General features: G+C 42.9%; 1 protein-coding gene across 1 annotated transcript in view; it reads right to left on the reverse strand.

The window, feature by feature from the left end:
* ptprk (protein tyrosine phosphatase receptor type K) overlaps window positions 1–25,000 on the reverse strand; it is a 351,066-nt gene that overhangs the window by 24,543 nt on the left and 301,523 nt on the right. Inside the window, exons 15-24 of the mRNA XM_063223773.1 lie at window positions 23,073–23,102; window positions 18,735–18,898; window positions 16,329–16,364; window positions 10,905–10,916; window positions 7,828–8,030; window positions 6,030–6,117; window positions 5,557–5,633; window positions 2,931–2,967; window positions 1,241–1,338; window positions 1–70 (exon numbers count right to left, since the gene is read on the reverse strand). The exon at window positions 1–70 is cut by the window's left edge and continues 47 nt beyond it. Coding sequence (XP_063079843.1) covers window positions 1–70; window positions 1,241–1,338; window positions 2,931–2,967; window positions 5,557–5,633; window positions 6,030–6,117; window positions 7,828–8,030; window positions 10,905–10,916; window positions 16,329–16,364; window positions 18,735–18,898; window positions 23,073–23,102 — 815 coding nt within the window. The remainder of the gene's footprint in view (window positions 71–1,240; window positions 1,339–2,930; window positions 2,968–5,556; window positions 5,634–6,029; window positions 6,118–7,827; window positions 8,031–10,904; window positions 10,917–16,328; window positions 16,365–18,734; window positions 18,899–23,072; window positions 23,103–25,000) is intronic.

The following is a 25,000-nucleotide window of genomic DNA, read 5'->3' on the forward strand; positions in this document are numbered from 1 at the left end:
CCTCCACGAACGTCACTTTGAAATCCCCGTACACCTCCGCGTCGTCTGGCCAATACTTATAACATTTCACCTACACAAGCATGAAACTAATCAAAGATGGCAGAGTACCCACAACACACGCACGCCCTGCATGATCAGCAGTGGCGAAGGGTTAGGAAACGCCAATCAAGGCGGACATGCACACATGCAGACACGCACACACACACACACACACACACACACACACACACACACACACACACACACACACACACACACACACACACACACACACACACACACACACACACACACACACTAATACATTACACTACACTACACTGAAACGCCAATCAAGGCGGACATGCACACACGCAGACACACACGCACACACACACACACACACACACACACACACCTGCATTACACTACACTACACTGAAACGCCAATCAAGGCGGACATGCACACACACGCAGACGCACGCACGCGCACACACACACACATTTACATTACACTACACTACTACACTGATGGCTCAAGGTACATGCACACACACACGCAAACACACACGCACTATACATTGCACTACACTACATTGATGATGGTGGACACAGCATCTACACGGATCTACACAGACACAGACACAGACACACACAGACACACACAGACACACAAACACTAGGGCTGGGCAATATGACGATGTATGTCGTAATTGTGATAGAAAATTGTCTATCGTGCCTCCTTCTCCTCTATCGTTTATATCGTGATAAACTAATTTTATCCATTATTACAGCCAATATACCAGTCAATAACATTTCGTGTTGCCACTATACATGCTCTAAGGTCATATAACATGTAAAAAGAAGAATAAAAATATTCATTTTAAAGAAACCTGTGTTTGTGGCACGATACAATAAGAAGAAAATAAAGGCAATACTACGCAATTGTGGTATATCATTATTGTGATACATGTTTTTTTCCCCATATCGCCCAGCCCTAACACACACACACGCACGCACGCACGCACGCACGCACGCACGCACGCACGCACGCACGCACGCACGCACGCACGCACGCACACGCACACGCACACGCACACGCACACGCACACGCACACGCACACGCACACGCACACACACACACACACACACACACACACACACACACACACACACACACACACACACATCTTAGATCAACAGATGAAGCAAGCAAATAGCACCAGTGACAGAACGGTGACCAGACCACCATTTTACGTACCCGTCCGACTTCCACCAGGTTGGTTACCATGACGATGCAGGCCGACTGTTCCTGCCAGATCATTCGCCAGAAGTCGTACACAGTCTCATGCACTGGGCCTACGCAACAGACACACACACACACACACACACAAACAAACAAACACACACACAGATAAGGCACATGTAAAACACAAGCGCTTGCCAGTCCATTAAAACGCATGTGCAAAATGCACACGTCAGAAAAAGCAGGAAAAGTAGGCCCAGCTGCGGCTTAGTCGGCTGGGCACTGGACTGCTATGCGGGCGACCCGCGTTGGATTCCCGTCCCGGGTCATTTCCCAATCCTTCCCCATCTCCCAGCCATTTCCTGTCTGTTCTCTACGGTCTTATCAAATAATAAAAGGCACAAAAAGAAAAGAAAAGAAAATGCACAAGTAACGCACTCTAAAAATAGTTAAGGGATAACCTCTGCCAATTTCGACAAGCACTTGTAATGATCACACTACCCTGGACTTGTCAGTATCTTAAGCCTTTTCCGAGATCCTGGTCATTGTAATGGGGGCAGGTGTTTGTTTACATTTTAAAGGAACATCTTGATTTATTCCCAATAACATCCAAAAGGTTATGGAACATCAGCAGGCAACTAGAAAACAGCCATACCTGTATATTTTGGGATAATAATTGGAGTAGACCTATGTTAAGTAAGTTTTTAATGTAAACAAAATCTGTCCCCATTACAATAGCTCAGATTTTGGAAAGGGCTGAGTCGAAAAATGCGGCATCACAGGGTACTGACAAGTTAAGGGTAGCGTGAGCAATACAACAGCATATTGAAATTGGCAGAAGGTATCCTTTAAAATACGTGGAGCAAAACACACAAGGGCACCAGTTAAAAGATCCAGACTGTGAAATGTTGATGATCAAATTCTGTGTTTCAGTTAGAACCTAGACCATCTTTTCTTAAAACTTTAGGTTATACTCCACATGAATATTTACTATTCAAGTAAATGTCCAGTGTCCAGATTGGCACAAGGGGTCTTACTGTATGGGTTTGTCACTATTCCCAAACTAATGTCTAAAATGTTCGATATGAAGCCTGCAAAAGTCACTGAATTGGGAGAAGCCATTGCATGAGTATAGGATTTTCTTGAATTCAAAGAGTATTTTTTTGCACTTGAATAGTACTTTCTTGAACGTGAATATTTTATTGATACTTCTCAGCCCTGGCAAGTTTGAAGCAGGGAAGGGAAATATTACACATTGGACTTTTTTTTTTAAAATATATATTTTTAGGGGCTTTTAAGCCTTTATTTGACAGGACAGTCAAAGATGGTGACAGGAAGCGAATGGGACAGAGATACAGGGGAGGACAAGGAAATGACCCCGGCCGGACTCGAACCGGGGTCCCCGGGGGTGGGCATGCAAGCCCAAATGTGGGGGGCTTAGCGCACTGGACACATTGGACTTTTAAACAGTTACGGGTGACAAGTCACTTGATATCAGCCCATTTATGTCAATGCTTAAATGCTGTTCAGTCAATCCATTATTTAAATTGACTATGACGGAAAGCTGTGTCAACCAGCCTATTCATCGTACACTTGGGTTCACCTCATCTCAACTGACTGATCATGCAGACAAAAGACATGTACTCTGCAATATGCGGAACATGTTAAACATCGGAACATTAATCAAAAAATAAATCCTTCTCACCTTGGGTGGCAATGTAGTGGCTGGGTCTTTGATAGCCCTGAAACACAAGCAGAAGAGCACATTGACATTACAGACGGCACATTGTAGGCTAACGGTGCAGGAGAATCGTAATACTTTTGCGAGTACTAAGGCACAAAGCAAAGCGCTGGCAAACTTCAGGAAGTCTGCGTCAATCAACAGAGTCCCTGATCACAGCACAAGGATTTCATTTTAGGTTTTGAGTGGCCCAGTGGGAGGCTACATATTCAAATAGCAATGATGTGCTAATACGTGCACGTCCGGCTAATCAGCAATGATTATTTTGTTGTATGCGTGTTAGCACACAAGTTGTGATACTCATCAGTGATTTTCAATGCCACAACATTACACCAATCAATAAATCAACAACTATTCATATATTTCTTTAATCAATATTTATGATTGTTTTTTTTGTCTCTCATTTCGAAATCCTTACTCATGCAGCATTCATGTTGCTCGTTGCTAATATTGGAGGCTTGACGGCTAATCAGTGAGTGTAATGCTTGTTCACCCCCCCGGTGCTAATTGGTAACAGTGATTGCTGTCTGTCAAAAGAGCTCAGTTATAAGCAACTAAACGTCTTATTGAAGTTTGAATATGAGACCTGAGAAAAACACATCAGACCACCACAGCTGACGAGGCCCTTCAGACAAGAGGACGAAATGTTTTCAAGGTATGAAAACAAGTCCAGTTGCTTGTAACTAAATTTGCTTGACCAATGTGGCCTGGATCAAGGGGAATCTTGCCAGACATGATTGTTGTCAGTGCAACACTGTGGTCAAAGTGGATCAAAGTATTCTCTCATTAGGGCTTATGACTCCTCCCATTCCTGAAAGCACAGCACAGGTGTACGTTTCCCCAACACCGTATATGCTAGCCACTTAGCCACTTAGCTGCTTGGAAACGGTAAACTGCGCTAGCCAGTTAGCCACTTAGCTGCTTGGCAACGGTAAATTGCGCATTCCAAACAACAAAGTACCTAACATCGTTAGCAGCTATGGTTTTGGAAAATGAAACCCAGCACAGTGTCTTAATAAAATAACATAAATGAAAACATAAGCGCCACAGTCCCGAAGTAGCAAAGTAACTCAGTTAGGCCTCCCAAAAGCGCATGGGGTACACAAGGAAAGACAGGTCAGATCAACAAGCGGTATGGATATGAGATGAGAAAAAGGCAATGGACACGAGCATGGGAGGGGGAGGGGGACCATAACGCAACTTAAAAATGGATGACCAGAAGAATGATTACGATATGAGAGGGGAGGAGTCGGGATAAGGGAAGGGGTCAGGATTTGGGGTAAGAAGAGGGTGGGGGACATCACATGCTCCTTCATGCAAGATGTCGGTTAGCGAATCATAAGTGAACCACGAGGGGGAGGATACATTAAGGTTTAAAGTGGGGTAGGGGCAGGGTAGCCTGCCTGGCTGACGTGACCGCATGGCTCTTCAAGACTACAGTCTGGTCAGGCAAACCAGCTACAACATTTCTCTGCGGGAGATACAAAGTGCATGTCTAGCTCACGTTCATGAAATGCCTCTGGTATGCTATTGGTTGAAGCTTTAAATAGATTTGACCACCCATTCCTTCGCTCACCTGCTAACCAGAACGGTTACACTGTTATTGCCTTAAATGCGCCCCATCGAGACTTTGGAAATGCTCAAGATGAATGGGTTACCCTTTTTCAAAGGAAATTTGAAATGTTGTAGATGGTTTGCCTGGCTAGACTTAAGTCTTGAAGAGACTTGCAGTCGTGTAAGCCAGGCTTGGGGCGGGGCAGCTTTTAGGGGAGTGGGGTTGGTAGTAGGGGTGTCACGGTATGAAAATTTAACCTCACTGTTGTTGTAACCAAAATGATCACACTTTTTGTTATTATTGCAGTAATTTTAAAACGTTGTGATGAATATGTTTAGTAAGCACTGATAGTCCTACTGAAACTGAAATAGTTCCAAAAAAGGTGCAAGGAGTGCTCATTATATTTTAAGATAAAGACAAAACCAAATCAAAATCCCATGTTTAAAGGCACAATCCACAAGTTGTTTGTCATTCTGAAGTTATGAGGAGGAAATGGTCACAGTTTGTACTTTTCATTGTAGAAATGAATTGGTTCAGCAATTCACTATGACTCTAGCTTTAGGTGACAGAGTGCCTCAGAGGCAACATCAGCAGACTCGGATGAGAGGTCGCAAAGGCTCATAGATATCACAGTGTACAGAGCAGTTATCAGGTAGGGTGCGGTTTGTTTTTGAGGTTTCAAGAGGAAATTATTATTGGCCGTGACGTGACACCCCTAGTAGGTAGGTAGGGGGAGGGGGATGGGGAGGGGGAGGGGGGGGCGTGTGGTGGGAAGGGCGGGCGATCCCCTACAGTGATACTTACATCCCTGTACAGCCAAATCTACAGCCCACAAAATCATAGGCAGAGTGAAAGAAAGCACAACAGATGTCAGTGAGTACAAGCACTTTGAACAAGGAGGAGAAAAGAAAAAAAAGGAAAAGAAAAGCTGTAATTCATATTGTTTGACAAAGGGCATGCATAGAAGGCCTCACATACGAGAGGAGGAGAGGAGATTCTCACACGTTCGCCAAGGGCGCAGGCATCGCCACTTACGTCAATGTAGTTGGCGTTTATGTAGTCAGAGGAAGGGTCGTCTTCCATTGGCTGCAGTATGACTCTAGAATGATCGTCTACAACAGGAAACGTGTCAGCACACTCAGACCCGTCTCTTCACACTTTCGCAACATTTCTTTTTAGCAAGTAAAGATCTACATCCTCTAAACTGTTATTCGTGTGTAATTTATGATACTGTAAGACTACAATTTGATAACAGTGGGGAAATAATGGTGTTGAAAACAGTAGAATTAAACACTTTAATACTTTTGTGACAGGTTTCACGTAGACAAACAAAAAACTTACATTCAAATCATACTCAATTTAGTCAAGCGCGCAGTAATACTTAAAATCTAAAATGCAAGACTAAAGCTGAATGGAATGCAATTTTTGAATTAATAATTACTTTTCAATTACTACATTTTTTTCATGCCAAATAAAACAGGTCCTACCAAAGTGCAAGTTGGACTTACAGGCAATGATGTTCCCATAGCGATTCTTGGTTCTGTTGGTCTCCTTTTTAGCCACATCCCAGGAGGCCGACTGTCCCTCGAAAAAGCTCTGCGGTGAGAGGAGAGATAAGAGAAGCTTCAACCTAGAGTTAGACAGTCAATTCTCCTCAGGGTATCACTCAATCTTCGATGGATGGATGGATGGATTGATGGATTTAGCCTGGCTAAATCATAGCATAGCATAACAGTTAGACAGTCAATTCTCCTCAGGGAATCACTCAATCTTCGATGGATGGATGGATGGATGGATTCAGCCTTGCTAAATCATAGCATAGCATGACAGACAGTCTCATCACATAAACAAGCACATACAAATAGCCCATTGTAATAGGTGGATCCTCTCCATGTAAAATTCGCCATTTTCAATTACCCGTCATATAAATCTTTGGCAGCAAGCTTCCTCTGATCAGATCATTACATTAGTTTTATTTACTTTGCAAAAATGAATGGAGAAGATCAGATTTCAGTGGCCTTTACATTTTTTTTTGTTTTTTTTTTAAAGTAACATTTCTCTACCTCCAGAGCGGCCACCGAAGCCCCAAGTCTTATCCTTTGCCGTGTTGCCATATTGGCCAGTTTCTCGCACAACTCTACTTAGAATGACTGTCTGCGAGTAAAAATGGGTAAAAAAGGCATTCTAGTAAGAAGACATGTTTTCAAGTGAGCTGCTCTGTCTCCTCCTCCGTCATCCTAGTTGGCTGTGTATTCGTCTATTCGTCTTTCAGCAGAGTGAGTGCAAGCCGCCATGCCATTAATTTGTTATGGAATTAAAATGGAACGATTAAAGTGTAATCACATTAATGGAGTCTAATTTAATCCTCATTAAAGGCAACCGTCTCACCGCCTTGAACACACACGAACACACACACACACACATACACGCACACACGCACAAACACACACGCATTCATGCGCACGCACACACAGACAGACAGTTTTTGCTGAAACTCCTACAGAAAGCTTTGCAAGGTGATCAACAATGTGCAACAAACCACATGCTTACAGGAAATACATAGTTGACGGGAGCGTCGGAGGGGATAGGTGCTGCGGTCACACACACACACACACACGCACACGTTTTACATACACAGGAAGTGACATCACCTGTCCCTGTGTGTCTGTGTCAGTCTGTGTAAATGAGCTTCATTGTGTCTGTCTCCATCTGTGTGTGTGTGTGTGTGTGTGTGTGTGTGTGTGTGTGTGTGTGTCCATGTGTAAATAATCTTCTGTGGGCCTGTAATCAAGCCTTAATTGCCCTGTCTATGTCAACCCCTTCAGTAAAAGCCAATTAAAAGATCTGGATATGATATGATGGCTAATTTCCAGATCCAGAGCATTTTTTTCAACGTGCGTCCTATTGAGCATAGAGTAGATTGTGTGTGTGTGTGTGTGTGTGTGTGTGTGTGTGTGTGTGTGTGTGTGTGTGTGTGTGTGTGTGTGTGTGTGTGTGTGTGTGTCTAGTCTATGAGGCTGCAATGTGTGTGTGTGTGTGTGTGTGTGGTCTATGAGGATGCAATGTGTGTGTGTGTATGTGTGTGTGTGTGTGTGTGTGTGTGTGGGTCCAGTCTATGAGGCTGCAATGTGTGTGTGTGTGTGTGTGTGTGTGTGTGTGTGTGTGTGTGTGTGTGTGTGTGTGTGTGTGTGTGTGTAGTCTATGATGCTGCAATGTGTGTGTGTGTGTGTGTGTGTGTGTGTGTGTTTGCGTGTGTGTGTTTGCGTGTGCGCGCGCATCTGTGTGCATGCGTGTGTTCATTCCTACCTCGTACTCCTCCTTGAAGCCGTAGCTGTCGGACGTCTTCATCAGGTTGATGTGCTGCAGCAGGTCGGCCACGCGGATGGCCGGATGCAGCTGGCCCGTCTGGTAGGGCGACTCCGTGCCCTCGCAGTGGTAGCGCGGCACGTCCAGCAGGCGGCTAGACTCCGCCGCGGCCGCCGCAGCCGCCGCCGCCGTGTGGTTCTCGTCTGGAGGGGGGAAGAGGAAGAGGAAGAGCGACAACACGGACTAAGGGTGCGTTCCAATATGCGGCCTTGCCTCCCCCACTTGTGCTTGTGGCCTCGCCCCGCCTGCTGGCCCCTCCTCCGTGGAGAAAACAATACATTTCCCAGCTGTCAGCCTAGCCACAGCAGCTTTTGTGGGACTGTTTTTCATTCACCATCCCAATTGAAAATGAGAAAAAGACATTACAATTGAGCTTTTGCAAGATATTGAAATATAATGCTGTTGTCAGTGATGTCATCATGACATATTACTTCCTGGTACAAAGCCACAAGCACAAGAGGAGGAAGCAAGGTCACATATTGGAAAGCACCCCATCACTACTGCACACAGGCTACTCCTCCATGAGGGCAGTCTGGGTATATTGGTCAGTGACGGCCCCCATCGTTTTGGATGCTATAAATGAAGCATCACACCTACAAGTAGGCCATGTTTAAAGGATTGCATCTGGGACGTACTGGTTCTCGTCTGTAGGGAGGGGGCAGGGGGAGGAAGAGCGACAACACAGACTATCACCAAAAATACTGAATCAGAGCAAGAAATCGCAAAACACACCCACTCAATGCAAAATCGTGTGCTCAAGTTGGGTCTCCTAAGGGGGCGTTGTCCCCTACTTCTTCTCTTTTTGTTTTAAGGATTGCACCATTGTATTACTTCATCACTTTACTGGTATTGGACCATCACTGTTATTTGTCCTGTCTTGCATTTTGATGTCCGTCAGTAAATGTCAGTCCCGTGTATGTCTATGGCCATTCATGCAATAGAGAGAAAACGAAATTTCAATTTCCTTGTATGACCTGTGCATATGAAGAAACTGACAATAAAAGCTGACTTGACTTGACTGATAGATGATGGGCCCGGCTCGTTGAGAGGTTGGGAATGCTTCAAAGGTTTGCGGCCTCGACTCGCCCACAGCAACCGCAAGAGTGGGTGGCAAATAAATGGGGATCTTGCCTCATCAGACGGTAATATTATAAACGTGAATAACTGGTTGGGTAATGCAGGGCATGGAGTTAGTGGTTTGGAGGTTGTAAGCGTCATCCCCGGGGACATATACACATAAATACGTACACTACAGCTGGCCAGGAGCACTAACGGCTCAGGAGTTTAATGGCTGTCTAGAAATATAGTGTGTCATGTATAACAGATAGATGATGTCAATATTATGACTTATGTATGTACTTAATGGTGTTAGTCCACAATGAATAGCTCTCAGGTTTTCAGGTATGTCATCTTAAATTCTGTGTTTGGGGTCTGTGGTGTCTTTTTGTCTAGTGCCAGGGGCATGTGGGCAGGTTCTTCCATTTTTCCTCAGAAAAAAAACCAACCTTGAGACCACATGGTTGAATGGCAGCCTAATGCCGTGTACAGACCAAGAGCGAACGGAGCGAAGGAAGTCATTATATCTCTATGGAGGGCACGCGACCAGCGCTACCAAAGCGAATTCGCCAGGGGCGAAGCTTCCTAAGTGACCAGAGCGAATTTTAACGATTAAACAAAATCTAATCGTAGGCGAATTCGCTATGACGCGGTTCGGCGAAAACATACACAATTGGAATGTTCATATCAACGAATGTCCCAGCCTGGCAAGCCAGAGCCGTTATGTGATTAGCTAAATCAGGGGTGTCAAACTCATTTTGGTCCGGGGGCCGCATACAACCCATGTGGACCTCAAGCGGGCCGCATTACTAACATCATCGCAAAAAAAAAAAAAAACGTAAAGCAGAGGATTAGTGTTCAGTGCTATCACGTTTTAAGTGTGTTGAATATGTAGAAAGCAATGCAATACTGATAATCCTATGCAAAATGTCCTTGACTTCATTCATTCATTGATAACCGTCAATGAATTAAATAAGGGACAGCTATTTTTGGTAGGGGGTCTGGGGGTTTTCCCCCAGAATTTTTTTTATTTCTTAGATGTAATTTCCTGCATTTTCACTCATTCTAACATCCCGTTTCCAGTTTCAGCTTAATAGGAACCAATACAAATCCAATTATATTTATTATTTAATTACAACCAATACTAATACAATACGAATAAGAAGTATTATCATTTTATCTCTATATATGAGGTCTATAATATATGAGCTTTATCAAATGCCTGTTACAGTACAAATTCACCATTTATAATAGAAGTGTGATGTGCACTTTACTACATATATACAGTATAAGAGAGGGACCATTGGGTTAATGTCATGCAGGTCTCGATTTTGTGCGTAATTGCGCATTTCGGTTATTTCATTAAAAATAAATAAAAAAAATTCTCCGGGCCAGATGGAACCCTCTGGCGGGCCGGATGGAACCCTCTGGCGGGCCGGATGCGGCCCGCGGGCCGTATGTTTGACACCCCTGAGCTAAATCAAACATGTCAATGCTGCGTCTGGAGCGAATACAGCTAATTCAAGGTGAAACGTCCTCTGCTACCCAGGCTACCAGGCAGCGTAGTTCGCTCTTGGTCTGGACACGGCATAACCATGCTAAAATTCCATTTCAGAACCTACGGTACACTGTAAAAAGGAGAAAACAGGGAAAAGGCAAAGGAAGAACCTGCTGTATTGCAACACACCTTAGAAAGTCTGAGAAGTTAGGGAGAGAAAAACAGCATATTCCTCTAAAGTGGCCAAGATGTCAACTTATGCAATGTCACCTTAGTAACATGAATGGGTGTCGTACAACACACTGTAGACATTTCATGTGCAGGAAACAAAATATATAGTATATAATATCTGAGGAAACTAAACATCATTGAAACCTCAAATGCAATATACTGTAGCATAAGACCGTCCCACGAATTTACAAAAGTAAATTCAGTCCAAATATTTCACTACATTTTGACTTACCGGTTATGGGCACTTGAGCAGGGGCAGCAATAGGGAAAAGAGAGAGTATTTTATTTTCAAAGCAACCACTACCACAGCAGAAAAAAATCCTCATTACAGACCCCAGGAATATGCATGTAATTCTAAATACATACAGGTACACTGCACATAAAAACACTTACCCGAACACAGACCCTTAGTCCAGTGCAAGAACGTAGTTCTATGTATCGCAGGCAGAATAATACTGCCGTGCAAAACAAGAACGCAGTAACTCGAAAATGGTCGAAATTGAGTTTAGATCAGAAATGGGCTTTAAACTACCTCATTTGTCTTGCGTCAAAAAACGGTGGTCCAACATCGTCCCGTTTTAGAGAAAAAAACATTTTGAAAGTGCAAAAATGACAAAAAAAGTTACTGCGGTGTTGGATTAAAGGTTACGTCGAGCAAAACAAAAACGCGGTAAGTTGGTGAGTTACTGCTGCACTTTCCAATGGGAATGGTTTGGGAGTAGACAGTAATGCTAGCCAAGAACGCAGTAACTCCTGCAGTAACTCCATTTTGTGGCAGTAATACCAGCCAAGAACGCAGTAACTCAGTTTTTTGAGGCAAAAAGACACATAAATGTTGTTTTTTTCAGGGATTTTTGTGTGCATTTACTTTCTATCCTAAAAAAAGTATGAAAAGGAAGTGTCACCACCACTTTACCGAAAAAACAGTCGTCGCACCATTTAGGAAACTTTGAAGCCTTTTTTCTCAGTTTGCCAGAATGTGAGTTACTGCGTTCTTGTTTTGTACGGCAGTATACTACTACTATGCTGTACCAAACTGGTATAACAGTGACAGAAGAACCAAGTGGAGACAGACAATGACATGGAGGGAAATTGGGAAAATCTAGACAGACAAACAAGCACAAAAATAAACAAAAGGAAGGCACAACTGAAAATCTATGAATAATGGGAGACCGGGAGGGTACAATGGCTGTGGCATGCTATAATGGAAAACTACCAGTGAGGTGATGGACAAGGGTGTTCGGTAACACTTTATTTTAGGGATACATCTATTAGCACTAATACATACAATGTTCCTGTATAAGTAACTTGTAAGGCATGTACAAAGCAAAATCAAACATTTGTTAGGCATGTATTCAAAAATGTTGTGATCATGCACAATAAGGGATTTATTACCAATTTAACCTTAGTAAGGACCTAGTGGGCCTTAGCGTTTGCTTAGTACATGCCTTACAAGTTACTTATGCAGGCATTAACATTGTATGTATTAGTGCTAATAGATGTATCCCTAAAATAAAGTGTTACCGGGTGTTCTAACTCCATTGTATGGACAGTGCTAGCAGAGATTCTTTAAGTATATAGAGATATGCCAACATAATAGGTTGCTATGGGCACCTAACATGACCAGGCTCCGGTCTGCCTAAAGGGGCGTGTCATAATACTCCTACAATGAATAGAACAGTCCTTAGGTCTGCCTATGTCTGCCTAAAGGGGGATTCCCCCCCCCTCCCCCTTGCATTAATAGAACCCGGCAACAATGGGCCAATGGAACCTCTCTCTCTCTACTCTCTCTGGTGCTAGGGAGACAAGAATCTTAAAGAAAAAAAAAATCATCTCAATGACCCTAACCTGTGTCAATACTAACTATGTGACCACGTCTACTTGGAAACAAAATATACAGTCCCAGGAAAAAGTTTGTACACCCTTTGAAATTTCTTACATTTCTGTCAAAATTGATCATAAAACATGGTCTGATCTTCCCGGAAATCTCAAGAAGGAACAATCAGAGTCTACTTTAATTAATTCCACCCAAACATTTACATGTTATCATATTTTTATTGGTCATAAGGCCATAACATTCACAGGAGAGTAGGGCATAAGTAAGTACACCCTTGCATTAAGTAGGTTTTAACCCTCAGTTATTTGCAATATCATCAACCAGACTCATCCTGTAGTTGCAGATCAGATTAACAACACAATCTGTTTGTATCTTGTCTCCCTCTTTAGAGAAATGCCTCTCGTCAGCAAGGTTTGTGGGATGTCTGGAGTGCATAGCTTTCTTGACTTCATGCCGTATAATCTCAATTGTTTTTTATCAGAGCTTTGACTGGGCTATTTCAGAATGTGTATTTAATTATTATGAAGCCATTCTAAAGTCGATTTGCTTCTAAAGTATGGGTTGTTGTCACATTTTAGGACCCATACTCTTGTGTGCTTCAACTGTGTGACGGACTTCCTCACGTTTTTTCTGTAAAATATCACAATAAACTTGAGTTCATTGTTCCACTGATAATAGCAAACTGTCAAGGGCCTGAGGCAGCAAGGTAGCCGCATATAATGATGCTCCCGCCACCATACTCAGAAGAGGAGATGTAACCAAGAATAGCTAAAATGGGATTCATTCTGCCAGTCTAAAATTAATGGGGTTTCTGTCCAAAAAAATATTGCTGCACCTTTGAGGTTTGCGAAAAAGCATTTATATGCTTCATAGAATTACTGTAAAATATTCTGTAGACCAACGTTGAAACCAAAGTCGAATTGTTCAGGGGAACACACAATGTCATGTTTGGAGGAGAACTGGAGAACCACACCTTCACCAAAACATCATCTCCACCTTTGAGTATGGTGGCGGGAGCATCATTATATGCGGCTACCTTGCTGCCTCAGGCCCTTTTCAGTGTGCTATTATCAGTGGAACAATGAACTCAGAAGTTTATCGAGATATTTTACAGGAAAAAAGTGAGGTAGTCTGTCACACAGTTGAAGCACACAAGAGGATGGGTGCTAAAATGTGACAGCAACCCATACTTTAGAAGCAAATCGACTTTAGAATGTCTTCATAATAATGAAATACACATTCTGGAATAGCCCAGTCAAAGCCCTGACAAAAAACAATTGATATTATATGGCATGAAGTCAAGAATGCTATGCACTCCAGACATCCCACAAACCTTGCTGACGAGAGGCAGTTTTCTAAAGAAGAGGGAGACCAGATACATCCAGATTGTTTTGTTAATCTGATCTGCAGCTACAGGAAATATCGGGTTGAGGTTATTGCGACTAATTTAGGGTTAAAACCTATTGAATGCAAGGGTGTACTTACTTATGCCTTGCTGTCCTGTGAATGTTTACATCTTATGGCCAATGAAAATATGAAAACTTGTAAATGTTTGGGTTGAATTAGTTAAAGCAGACTCTGGTTGTTCCTTCTTGTGATTTCCGGGAAGATCAGACCATGTTTTATGATCAATTTTGACAGAAATGTAAGAAATTTCAAAGGGTGTACAAACTTTCTCCTGGGACTGTATATATTTTTAAGGCCAGTGCAAGGCACACTATCCAAACAAACAAAGCTAACAAAAATGCAATGCTAACAATAATATGTACTTGGATGAAAAGTCAGCATTTAATGGGAATTGCCTACGAGCAAATCTTGTCAGGCTTAGGGACGCTGACAGCAAATTCATGGTGTGCTGCACTCTCACCATGACACAGTATATTTATGTGTGTGTGTGTGTTCTCATTCTCTCCCCGGATGTGTGTGCGCGTGTGTGTGTGTGTGTGTGTGCACGCGCGCGTGTGCGTGCGTGCGTGCGTGCGTGCGCGCGCGTGTATGTGTGTGTGCGTGTGTGTGTGCGCGCGTGTGTGTGTGTGCGTGTGTGTGTGCGCATGTGTGTGTGCGTGTGTGCGTGTATGTGTGTGTGTGTGTGTGCGCGCGCGCGTGTGTGCGTGTGTGTGTGTGTGTCCGCATATTTGCATACTGCTGCTACAGTGTGCATGTTGCTGCATGCTAGCAAGCTCTGCAGCCTCGTGCTCCACTGTGTGCACTAGTCTTGGGGAGAGTTCAGCACATCCCCAGATGACTCATCAGATCAGTGGCCTACAGCAGGGGGGGATCCCATGTCTGGAGGGTCGTTTGTGGCCCTTGATGCCATTTTATCAGGCCTCCCGAGACAATTTGAATGTTATGCAGCTTCACATGAAATATGACATATTTTGTAAAGGAATCTTTGAAAATTACATTTGCAATACAATTAAGTTATATCCAGGGGACCTACAGAAGATGGGGTCTGTTTTAAAGGTGGCTGCCTTCAATGCAGGCCTAAAGTACAAGGGGAAACCCTGGTTTGTGTTCACAGTACGGCCCAAGGAGGGCTTTTACGGCCCTCGGAGTAATTTGAAGTGGCCCTTCGAATGAAAAAGGTTCCCCACCCCTGGTCTACATTATGCTAAGACGTTGCTTCAGGAGTAAACCAGGTTAGAGGTGCACTGTGTAGGATGGTGGCCAGAGTAGGTACTGCAACTATGCTGTTCAGTGAAATTGTGCTGCCTATTGTCAAATGTGATCTTTTCATGAATATTTACTAATGAATGAACTAATATTTTCCTAGTATGACTAAAGTGCAGTTGTATTTCAGCTAAAAATGCATTTGTCTGGAAATTCAAAATGGCGAAGATGGAGAATATCCCCCTTTTTATGTAGGAAAAGTGCAATATTCCCAGCTATAAAGAAGACTTACCATTTGATGGTAGCATGAATTCTGGAATTCTGGAAAACTACTGACAATATTACACAGTGCACCTTAAGTTAAGAGGTAAATCATCTAATAGAAGAGCCTGGAGTCCTGGTGAGTCATACTGTGATGTGCTTAAATCAACATTAATGATTAACCCATTGTGTCCTGGAAACACATATACGCTGCATTCAGGATTTTGAGATTTGAGCTGTTTTATTAAAAATGTGGGAATGAACACATTCTAAGGCAAAACGAGGGTCCCAGTTTTTAAATGTAACTGATTTCATGCTTGCATGTGCTTCAGAGGCTGAGATATTTAGGATTTAATAGGCAGAAAGCACCCTTTCCCAAAAAGGGCTTAGGACAAAATGGGTTAACAGCTCCAATTAACCTTCTGTTCCCAGGTAATAACAGCTATGGCTATACTGGTCAACAACAAATGCAGATTCACACTCAAGGGAAAAACGGCAAGAAGAGGGACAGGAGCTGTGCAGTAGGATGAGGATATTTACACACTTGATTTGTGTCCCCTAATGTTCTATTTTCTGTTGTTTCTCTCCTTTTCAAAGATGGCAAGTAAATAATAAGGAAGTGTTTCTTATAAGCATCTTCAACCTGCATTTATGTCAGGGGTCTCTTTTGTTTTCTTTCTTTCTTTCTTTCTTTCTTTCTTTCTTTCTTTCTTTCTTTCTTTCTTTCTTTCTTTCTTTCAAAAAGAAATCAAACAAACAAAATATACACCATCTGCACAACACAAATTGAAATCACGGACACAAAGGGGCTTCGAGAGGAGTGGAGTGGAGTCAATACACCAGTGCATGCTGGGTAGGGTAGGGTAGGGTAGGGTAACCAAGGGATGCGTGAGACACTAGAGGGGGGGGTCTGAATAACATGTCACGACAGCACATCCACACTCTCACCTAGCACAGCCGTCGGTACGAGAGGGTCATTGGGCACTGTGGGGAAAATAGAGGCAACACAGGAGATTTTGCCATTTTGATAAGACAGTACAAGTTAAAGGGACACTTTGCAGGAAATGGTCAAAAAAGGTACTGCAACTATGCTGCTTATTGAAATTGGGCTACCTATTGCCAAATTTGATCTTTATATGAAACTTTACTGAGTAATAAACACATATTTTCTAGTATGGTCCAAGTACAGTCATTTTTGCAGCTAAAAATGGCTATTTTTGGATATTCAAAATGGCGGACCATGGAGAAGATCCCCCTTTTCATGTATGAAAAGTGCAATTTTTCCAGTCATAATGAATACTTAGAATTTGATGCTGATGGTAAGTATTCATGAAAAAGGTAACATTAGTGAATGGGCAGCATGTTTTTCTGGAAATAAACAACTAAAAATCTCACACAGTGTCCCTTTAAATATATATGTATAATGTCATCATGGATTAATTGGAGGAGGACATGGAGAGCGAAAACATGAATTCACCTCAGAAATTATGTTACAAGTGATTTACAATTTGTCCTTATGGAGCTAAGAGAGGGCACTTGAACACTTTAATCATAATTCTGCAAGTGAAAGAACAGAGTGGATGTTATTAATCATAATTTGCACACTTGCTGAGAAAAATGGCTCTGTACAAAGCACAGTACATGCACACGAATGACAGAGAGAGAGAGAGAGAGAGGGAGGGAGAGGGAGAGGGAGAGGGAGAGGGAGAGAGAGAGAGACAGACTTGACGGAAGCCTTGAATGGAAACCAAAGTAATTTTGAGTGGGTGTTTGATTCGTGTGAAGTGATCGCTGAAACCTAGTCATAGTACCACTTTCATTAGAAATGCTGGCAAAAACAATCCTGTTGATATTGCAAAATGGCAGGAAGTACCATTTTAAAAAAATTAGCAGTTTGAACACCAGGACAAGTTCCACATTGAAAGTGTAAAAAAAACAAAAAACAAACCCCTTGTGTGACATCCGAGATTTCAAAACATGCCCCTTGTGTGTGTACGTGTGTGTGTGTGTGTGTGTACGTGTGCGTGTGTTTGTGTGTACGTGTGCGTGTGTTTGTGTGTAGGTGTGTGTGTGTGTGTGCACGTGTGTGTGCGAACGCGTGTGTGCATACGTCCGTGCATGTGTGCGTGTGTGTGCGTGCATTTGTGTGTGTGTGTGTATCTGTTTCCCACTGTCCCCTGTGTTCCATCGGTTGGCCTGATCCTGGGGCCTACTTCCCACACAGATCGGGTGTCCTCAGGGCCGGATTAAGATGGCCTGGGGCCCCTAGGCTACAGTTTGCTGTGTGTGTGTGTGTGTGTGTGTGTGTGTGTGTGTGTGTGTGTGTGTGTGTGTGTGTGTGTGTGTGTGTGTCTGTGTGTGTGCGTGTGTGTGCGCATTTCCGACCATGTGGAGCTACAGAGAGGGCGGGTATTTGCCCCGGGGCCCAGGGTACTCTTGCATTGGTGGTGGGGGGCCTACTGTGACCTTGGCAGGCCGTATAGGGGCCCCTATAAGTGTTTTGCCCTGGGGCCCTCTTGCATTGGTGGGGGGCCTACTGTGACCTACCTTGGCAGACCGTATAGGGGGCCCTATAAGTGTTTTGCCCCGGGGCCCTGTGTGCAGTTGTTCTGCCACTGACGTGGAGCCATGTGGAGCTCCTAGTCTAGTCTCTTTCAATGGTGGGATGACCCACACTTCCCTCTTCATTATACCCCATAGATTTCTATACCACGCCTAGGTATTTTGGTGGTTATGGACATTCTAAATCACCAGACAGAACATTCCATTGACTTTCAGTGGGGTTTCATTTCTGGTAAATTAGAATGTCCATAACCACCAAAATACCTAAGTAAAAACAGCTGACAGCTAAGCATCAAGGATATCCAGGCTTCCATAACCCTCATGCAATGCCACTGCCATTGACTTCAATGTTAAACACAATCAGGTCAGCAGTCTAACCCATGACTGTGGTTTTGAGTAATGAACCAGGCTGAGACTTTTTAAAGCCTCATGACGCTTTTACCAGTGTTTAGAGTTAATTCGTTGATTCAGATGATTAGGTTAAAAGCTTGTTTAGACAACCTTTTCATGATATGCTAATTTTTTGAGATGGGAATTTTGGGTTTTCATGAGCTGTATGTCAAAATCATCAATATTAAAACAATACAAGACCTGAAATATTTCAGTTGGTGTGCAATGAATCTAAAACATATGAAAGTTTATTTTTCATCATTACATTATGGGGGAAAAAATGAACTTTAACACAATATGCTAATTATTTGAGAAGGACCTGTATAATAATCAGCACCTGCCCCTGGTCATCAGAAGCTACTTACAGTAAACATAACATCAACACCTCTCAGCGGTACTTACAGCGGTTGCTGCTGAAGTTGTGCGAGTCCATGAAGGTGACGGACATGGGGTCCTCAGCGTGTAGCGTGCTCTGGTCAGCGTAGCTTCGGTCCATGGCGTTCACCATGTGCGTCATCTCCTGACGCGTGCTGCCCGTGGCGTCCTTGCGCTTCTTTGCAAGTTTCCTGTGGAGTCGGATGGACACACACATGCACATGCACACGCACGCCGCGCACACACACACACACACACACACACACACACACACACACACACACACACACACACACACACACACACACACACACACACACACACACACACACACACACACACACACACACACACACACACACACACACACAAACGCAGGCACAGGTTTACAACAGAAACCGGTAACACTGTAGATGCGCTCACATGTTAGCCACTAACACTGGTAGCTAACTGTGTGTTTATGTGACTTGCAAGATGTGTGATAAGCAAAATTAATAATTTCTTACGCGTGTATTAACAATTTTCTTTGGCGCCAGTAATGCTTTACTATTGATTTCGTCATCATCAGGACCTAGCATTAGTACGCCCTTAATTTTACCAAATGCATCTTATAAGTCACTCATACACAGTCCGTAAGTACGTATGTGTTAGCGGCTAATACGTGAAGCCCATGCTAACGCATTAACCAAGCAAACACAATCCCATAACAATTCAACTCATTCAGGGCTGAGGAATAGAGGGATAGCAGTCAGTGAACGGAAACCCAAAAGGAACAAAGCAACACCACTTGGGTACAGTCAATCAGGAGAGAGTAGAGGTCAGGGTCCAAAGGGAAGTGTATTTCCATCGCGACACAAACGGCCTGGATGTTAAGTGTGGCTTGAGTATCGGCTTGTCCTATCAATCAGTAGGACTCAAACATGTTGCCTGAAGGTTGTCTTTCTTTTCTTAAAGGGACACTGTGCAGGAAATGGTCAAAAATGTACTGCAACTATGCTGCTCATTGAAACTGGGCTGCCTATTGCCAAATTTGATCTTTACATGAACGTTTACTAAGTAATAAACAAATATTTTCTAGTATGGTCCAAGTACAGTCATTTTTGCAGCTAAAAATTGCTATTTTTGGAAATTCAAAATGGCGGACCATGGAGAAGATCCCTCTTTTCATGTATGAAAAGTGCCTTTTTTCCAGTCATAATGAATACTTAGAATTTGATGCTGGTGGTAAGTATTCATGAAAAAGGTAACAGTAGTGAATGGGCAGCATGAATTCTGGAAATAAACAACTAAAAATCTCACATAGTGTCCCTTTAAATACATCTAACCCCTCCCTCCCCCCTCCCTCCCTTTACTGATCTTGTCCCACAAAGAGCTGACAAGGCCACCTTCCTGAGTTTTTGTTCTTTTTTTGTAAGCCTTTGATGACTGAAAGTGATCCGTTTCCTTCTCTTTTTCCATCGTGCACATACATCATTTGAGACACTGTACACTGACTGACCATGTGGCAGGTAACCATCTATAATACTCGACACTAAGAATCCCCCCCCCCCCTCTTTTTTTGGGTGACTGTAAAACAAAAAGAACAGTCCTGGAAACTCACGAAAACCCTGAAAACTTGTCCAAAGTCTCTCTGCTGCCTGCAATCTATTCCTGATGCTTATTTGAAATTACTGTTCAGAAGTCCTATCATCTATGAGTGAATTTTAGCCATTTGAATACTTTTCATGCTTTTTAAACATATATAAAGTCTATTCCTGATGCTTATTTGTATACCGGTATTTACACTATAGTGTGCTCAAGTCAAGTCATGCCTGTCTCGTCTACTGTGCCGGTACGGAGCGGAGACAGACAACCGAATGGCACCAGGGAGACAACTAGTCTCATGGCAGGGCAGACAGATGGATGGTGTCAAATTGTGTCATTTCACGCTTTCCTGCTTTGCATAGGCGATTACCTTTCACATATAAGCTGTTTGCAACCCATCAGCTGCTTTTGAATGGCTCACCGACAGCCGTGCAAGGCCGCATTGGTTACACCCAACAGCAAAAAAAAAAAAAGAAATAAATAATATTTACTACAATAACAAAACCAGCAGAATTTTCTTAGGGCTCAAATTTGTATTTCACAATAGACAACTCTAGGAATTAAATTGGAGTTCCTTCCAACACATTGTCACGATTGGACACATCTAAAAAAAGTAATTACTGTTTTTTCTTCAGTGGTCTCTGGCTATGTCAAATAAGAAAAATAAGGTCTTTCAGCATAATTCAAAACTAATTGCTCCTGTTTCATAGTGGGCCATGCACAGTTACCTCTTCACCGCCTGTTGAAAGCCAATCTCACAAAACTTCATTTAGAGTCCTGAGATAGTGACGAGAAGCGTTTGCGCTTATCAGAGGTCTATAAACACTTTGCTACCTGGCGTACGTCACACATTAACAGTAACCAGCAGAGGTAAGACTGAGCTACAAGTTTAAAAAAAAAGACTTGTCTACACGCCCTCCAAAACGAATGGTTACCGTGCCGACCAGGGCCTGTCTGACAGGAGCAGATATGTCTCACGGCGTGATATGGCGCATGAGATGAAAACAAAAAGATGGAAAGAGATGAGGAACTGAACCCAGTTGATCTGATCACGCCTGATCTCACCTGAGCTTGGAGCAAAGCAGGTGTACGCATAATTAACAGGTGGGGAAACTAGAACTTGATCACATGCATGTGGATATTTTTTTAAAAAGAGAATTTTTTAAAATGTGTAATAACAGCATGTGTATAATAAAAAAACACCATTGTGACAGCTGCATTTTAGAAGTCTCCACTTAAAAGTGTTTTTAAAATGTTTAAATGGTAAATGTTTTGGGGTGCTAAAAATCCAATCATGTGTAATCTTCAAAACTTGTTGGCCGTTGGGGCTACTTCAGGCGACTCTTGCATAGAGACAAGGAGTAGTATGGTGTTTTGTAATTTAAAAACCCTTTATTTTAACTGGGGTACATAACGAAAAACGCCAACCGGTTTCAACCATACAGGGTCTTCATCAGGGCGTGACAAGAAAGAGTTCCTTTGCGTGACCTTTTTATCAGTTCACAGGGTCACATATGGGTAACACAGGGTCCAATCATGTGTAATCAAAAAAATATCCTCATACGTGCTCTCAGGGTCCTAGAACCTTCTCCCGAACGAACCGTTACCAAAACTACTCTAATTCCCTTGCCACCCTCCTTATCACCCATCTCCCCCCTGTATGAATACAGAATACACCACATCAGAGTTTCCACTGATCTTGGTCTGTGGCCCCCTACACGTTACGTCAGATGAGGAGCGGAAACTCTGCTGGCTGCTGCTGCCTCGAGTCGACCGCCTTCACAGCGGGACACACGCGCAAGCGCTCGCTATCTGATCGACATGACGTGGAACGTGGTTTGGCAACTCTTTGGGGGGAGAGATACTGAAGATGTTGAGGGGTACAGAAAATGAAACTGAGGGAATAAGACAGAGACAGAGAGAGAGAGAGAGAGAGAGAGAGAGAGAGAGAGAGAGAGAGAGAGAGAGAGAGAGAGAGAGAGAGAGAGAGAGAGAGAGAGAGAGAGAGAGGGAGGCAGAGAATTGCCATTGGGAAGAATCAGGAGGGGAAAAAAGTGTGTGTGTGTGTGTGTGTGTGTGTGTGTGTGTGTGGGTGTGTGGGTGTGTGTGTGTGTGTGTGTGTGTGTGTGTGTGTGTGTGTGTGTGTGTGTGTGGGTGTGTGTGTGTGTGTGTGTGTGTGTGGGTGTGTGGGTGTGTGTGTGTGTGTGTGTGTGTGTGTGTGTGTGTCACACAATTCACCCTTCGTCCCCCTCTGTGTGCCCTGTGCCTGTGCAGCATCGATGAATGGAAAGATGAATGAAGAGGAAATGGAAGCAATCACAACACTACACACCCACACCCACATAACACCCACCCAACGTGCAAGAAAAGGACCAAGAACAACCCAAACGAGAAGGCCACAAAAGGAAAAAAACAAAACAAACAAACAAACAAACAAATGCAAGGAAACAAAACGAGAATAATGCAGGACACAAGTGCAGCATTCTTTTTTCAAATCACACGGCTTTGGTAATGATGGCTCTGAAACAAGCAGAATGCGTTGGGAGCAGCTTAGTTGGAGTCAATGGAAATGCAATTGGGGTGTCATTTCAGCACGGTGCGTTCTCACTTGAAAAAAGGATACTGCATCTTTAAAACACTACACCAGACTAAACCAAAGGCAGGTGGGGGAGGAAAAAAAACCTCATTTAGAATGTCTTTTTTAGATCTTTTGGATCTTTTCTTGTTTTATTATTATCTTTTTTTTTATTTTTGGGTTTTATTGTTCTTTTTTTTACTTACAGGTAGTATGAGTAAGAATAGTAGCTCCTCCTGGCAAGCAAATCAGAAACAGCAAGATAAAGAAATATTGATGAATGCAAAGTGGGAATCAGTTGTAATAATCAAAAAAATAAAAGCAGAAATAATGTGCCAGTCAAACAAATGTCTTTTTAAAAAAATAATGATGCTTTGATTTTTGGCATTCCATTTTCCCATGCACTGAGTAGCAAATTAATATAAATGTATGGTATACTTGATATTAATATTGTTTGTGTGTGTGCTCAACATGCAGCTTGTTTGTTTTTTTGTTGTTGAGAAAATCATAGCAAAAACAATAATCGATGCCAAGTCTGGTTAAATAATAAGTGCAAGCATCTTTCAGTTGACTGAGGCAAAACAAACAAACTGAAAAAACATCTTATGGACTAATTGGTGAGGGCATGCACTGTTGCTATGGCATCTTATAGATCTGGAACAGCTTGAATGGTTCCGGATGCCAGTGATGGAGTAGTATCAACAAAAAACATAACATAATGTTGCGCAAGATAAACATTGTGGCATACAGTGTAGTATACTGGTATGTGATGTGTCAAAATAGCTGAAAACAAGATGGCTGCAACTCAAACATAATATGAATACCTACTACCTGCAAAAACAAGCATTGTCAAAAACACCATTTTAAAGATGCAGTATCTGGGATTTTCGGTTCAGATCAATGGACCATTCCAAACAGGACACTTCACCTCTCACTCACGCTCGCAACGAGCGCAATGTGTCGGCATATCATTTCTTGTCTCTCTCTTTTCTCTTTCTTTTCTTTTCCCATTTCATATCCACCCGTAAACAGCAAATGGTAGGATGTGGATGCATCATCAACAAAACACAGAAATATTTAATACAATAATAAAAACAAAACACAAATAAACAACAACAACAACAACAACAACAATAAACAAAAGATGTTTGGCATTTTCCATGTCTTTCAGATGTCATTGAAGATGTTTATGATGGGAGCATTAGTAGCTAGCTACATTTCACACGTATTGATTTTCAAGGCCAAGGATGTGAAGCAAAAGACAATTTCTCTTTCTGTTCCACATAAAGGAATGAAATAACATTGCACACGACCCAGATGTAATGAAGGTATTTCACTTCGCTGAATGTGTCCGTTAGAACGCAATCATAAGCCATCGTGCAGCAACCAACAGCAAATCGTTATCTTGCAGGTCCCATTTCCCTCTACCGTTCTAAGTATCCGATCTATTCTCCGTTATGTCCTTCATACTCGAGTCCAACCAACAGTTCCCCCTGAAGCCGAAAACAGACCGCTCTGACCATTTCACACCCACACACACACACTCCCAAGCAGACACACACACACACACACACGCACGCACACACACTAAAGCTACATCAGGACAATTATGAGCATCACTGCGGCCATCACACTGTGGTCTGTACTAAAAGATCCCCCCGGGGCTCCTCACCTACTGAGTTTTAGACCAGTTCAGCTAAACACAAACACCATTTCACCCCACGCACAAACTAACACATTCACATGTGCACTAGCACACAGACGCCAAACCCACACATTAAACACAACACACATGCAAAAAAACAAAACAAAAAACCCACAAACACACACGCAAACAACCACCCGCATAGTCGCACGCACGCAAACACACGCTCACGCACGCACGCACGCACGCACGCACGCACATACACACACACACACACACACACACACACACACACACACACACACACACACACACACACACACACGCACACACGCACACACGCACACACGCACACACGCACACACACACACATACGCGCACACACACACACGCACACACACACGCACACGCACAAACACTTTTTAATGGTATTGAGAATTCAATAAGCATCAGTTGTTCTAATCCATTCCAACAGGATTAGTGGATTAT

The sequence above is a fragment of the Engraulis encrasicolus genome, chromosome 18, assembly GCF_034702125.1.
Source record: "Engraulis encrasicolus isolate BLACKSEA-1 chromosome 18, IST_EnEncr_1.0, whole genome shotgun sequence".
NCBI classification, from domain to species: domain Eukaryota; kingdom Metazoa; phylum Chordata; class Actinopteri; order Clupeiformes; family Engraulidae; genus Engraulis; species Engraulis encrasicolus.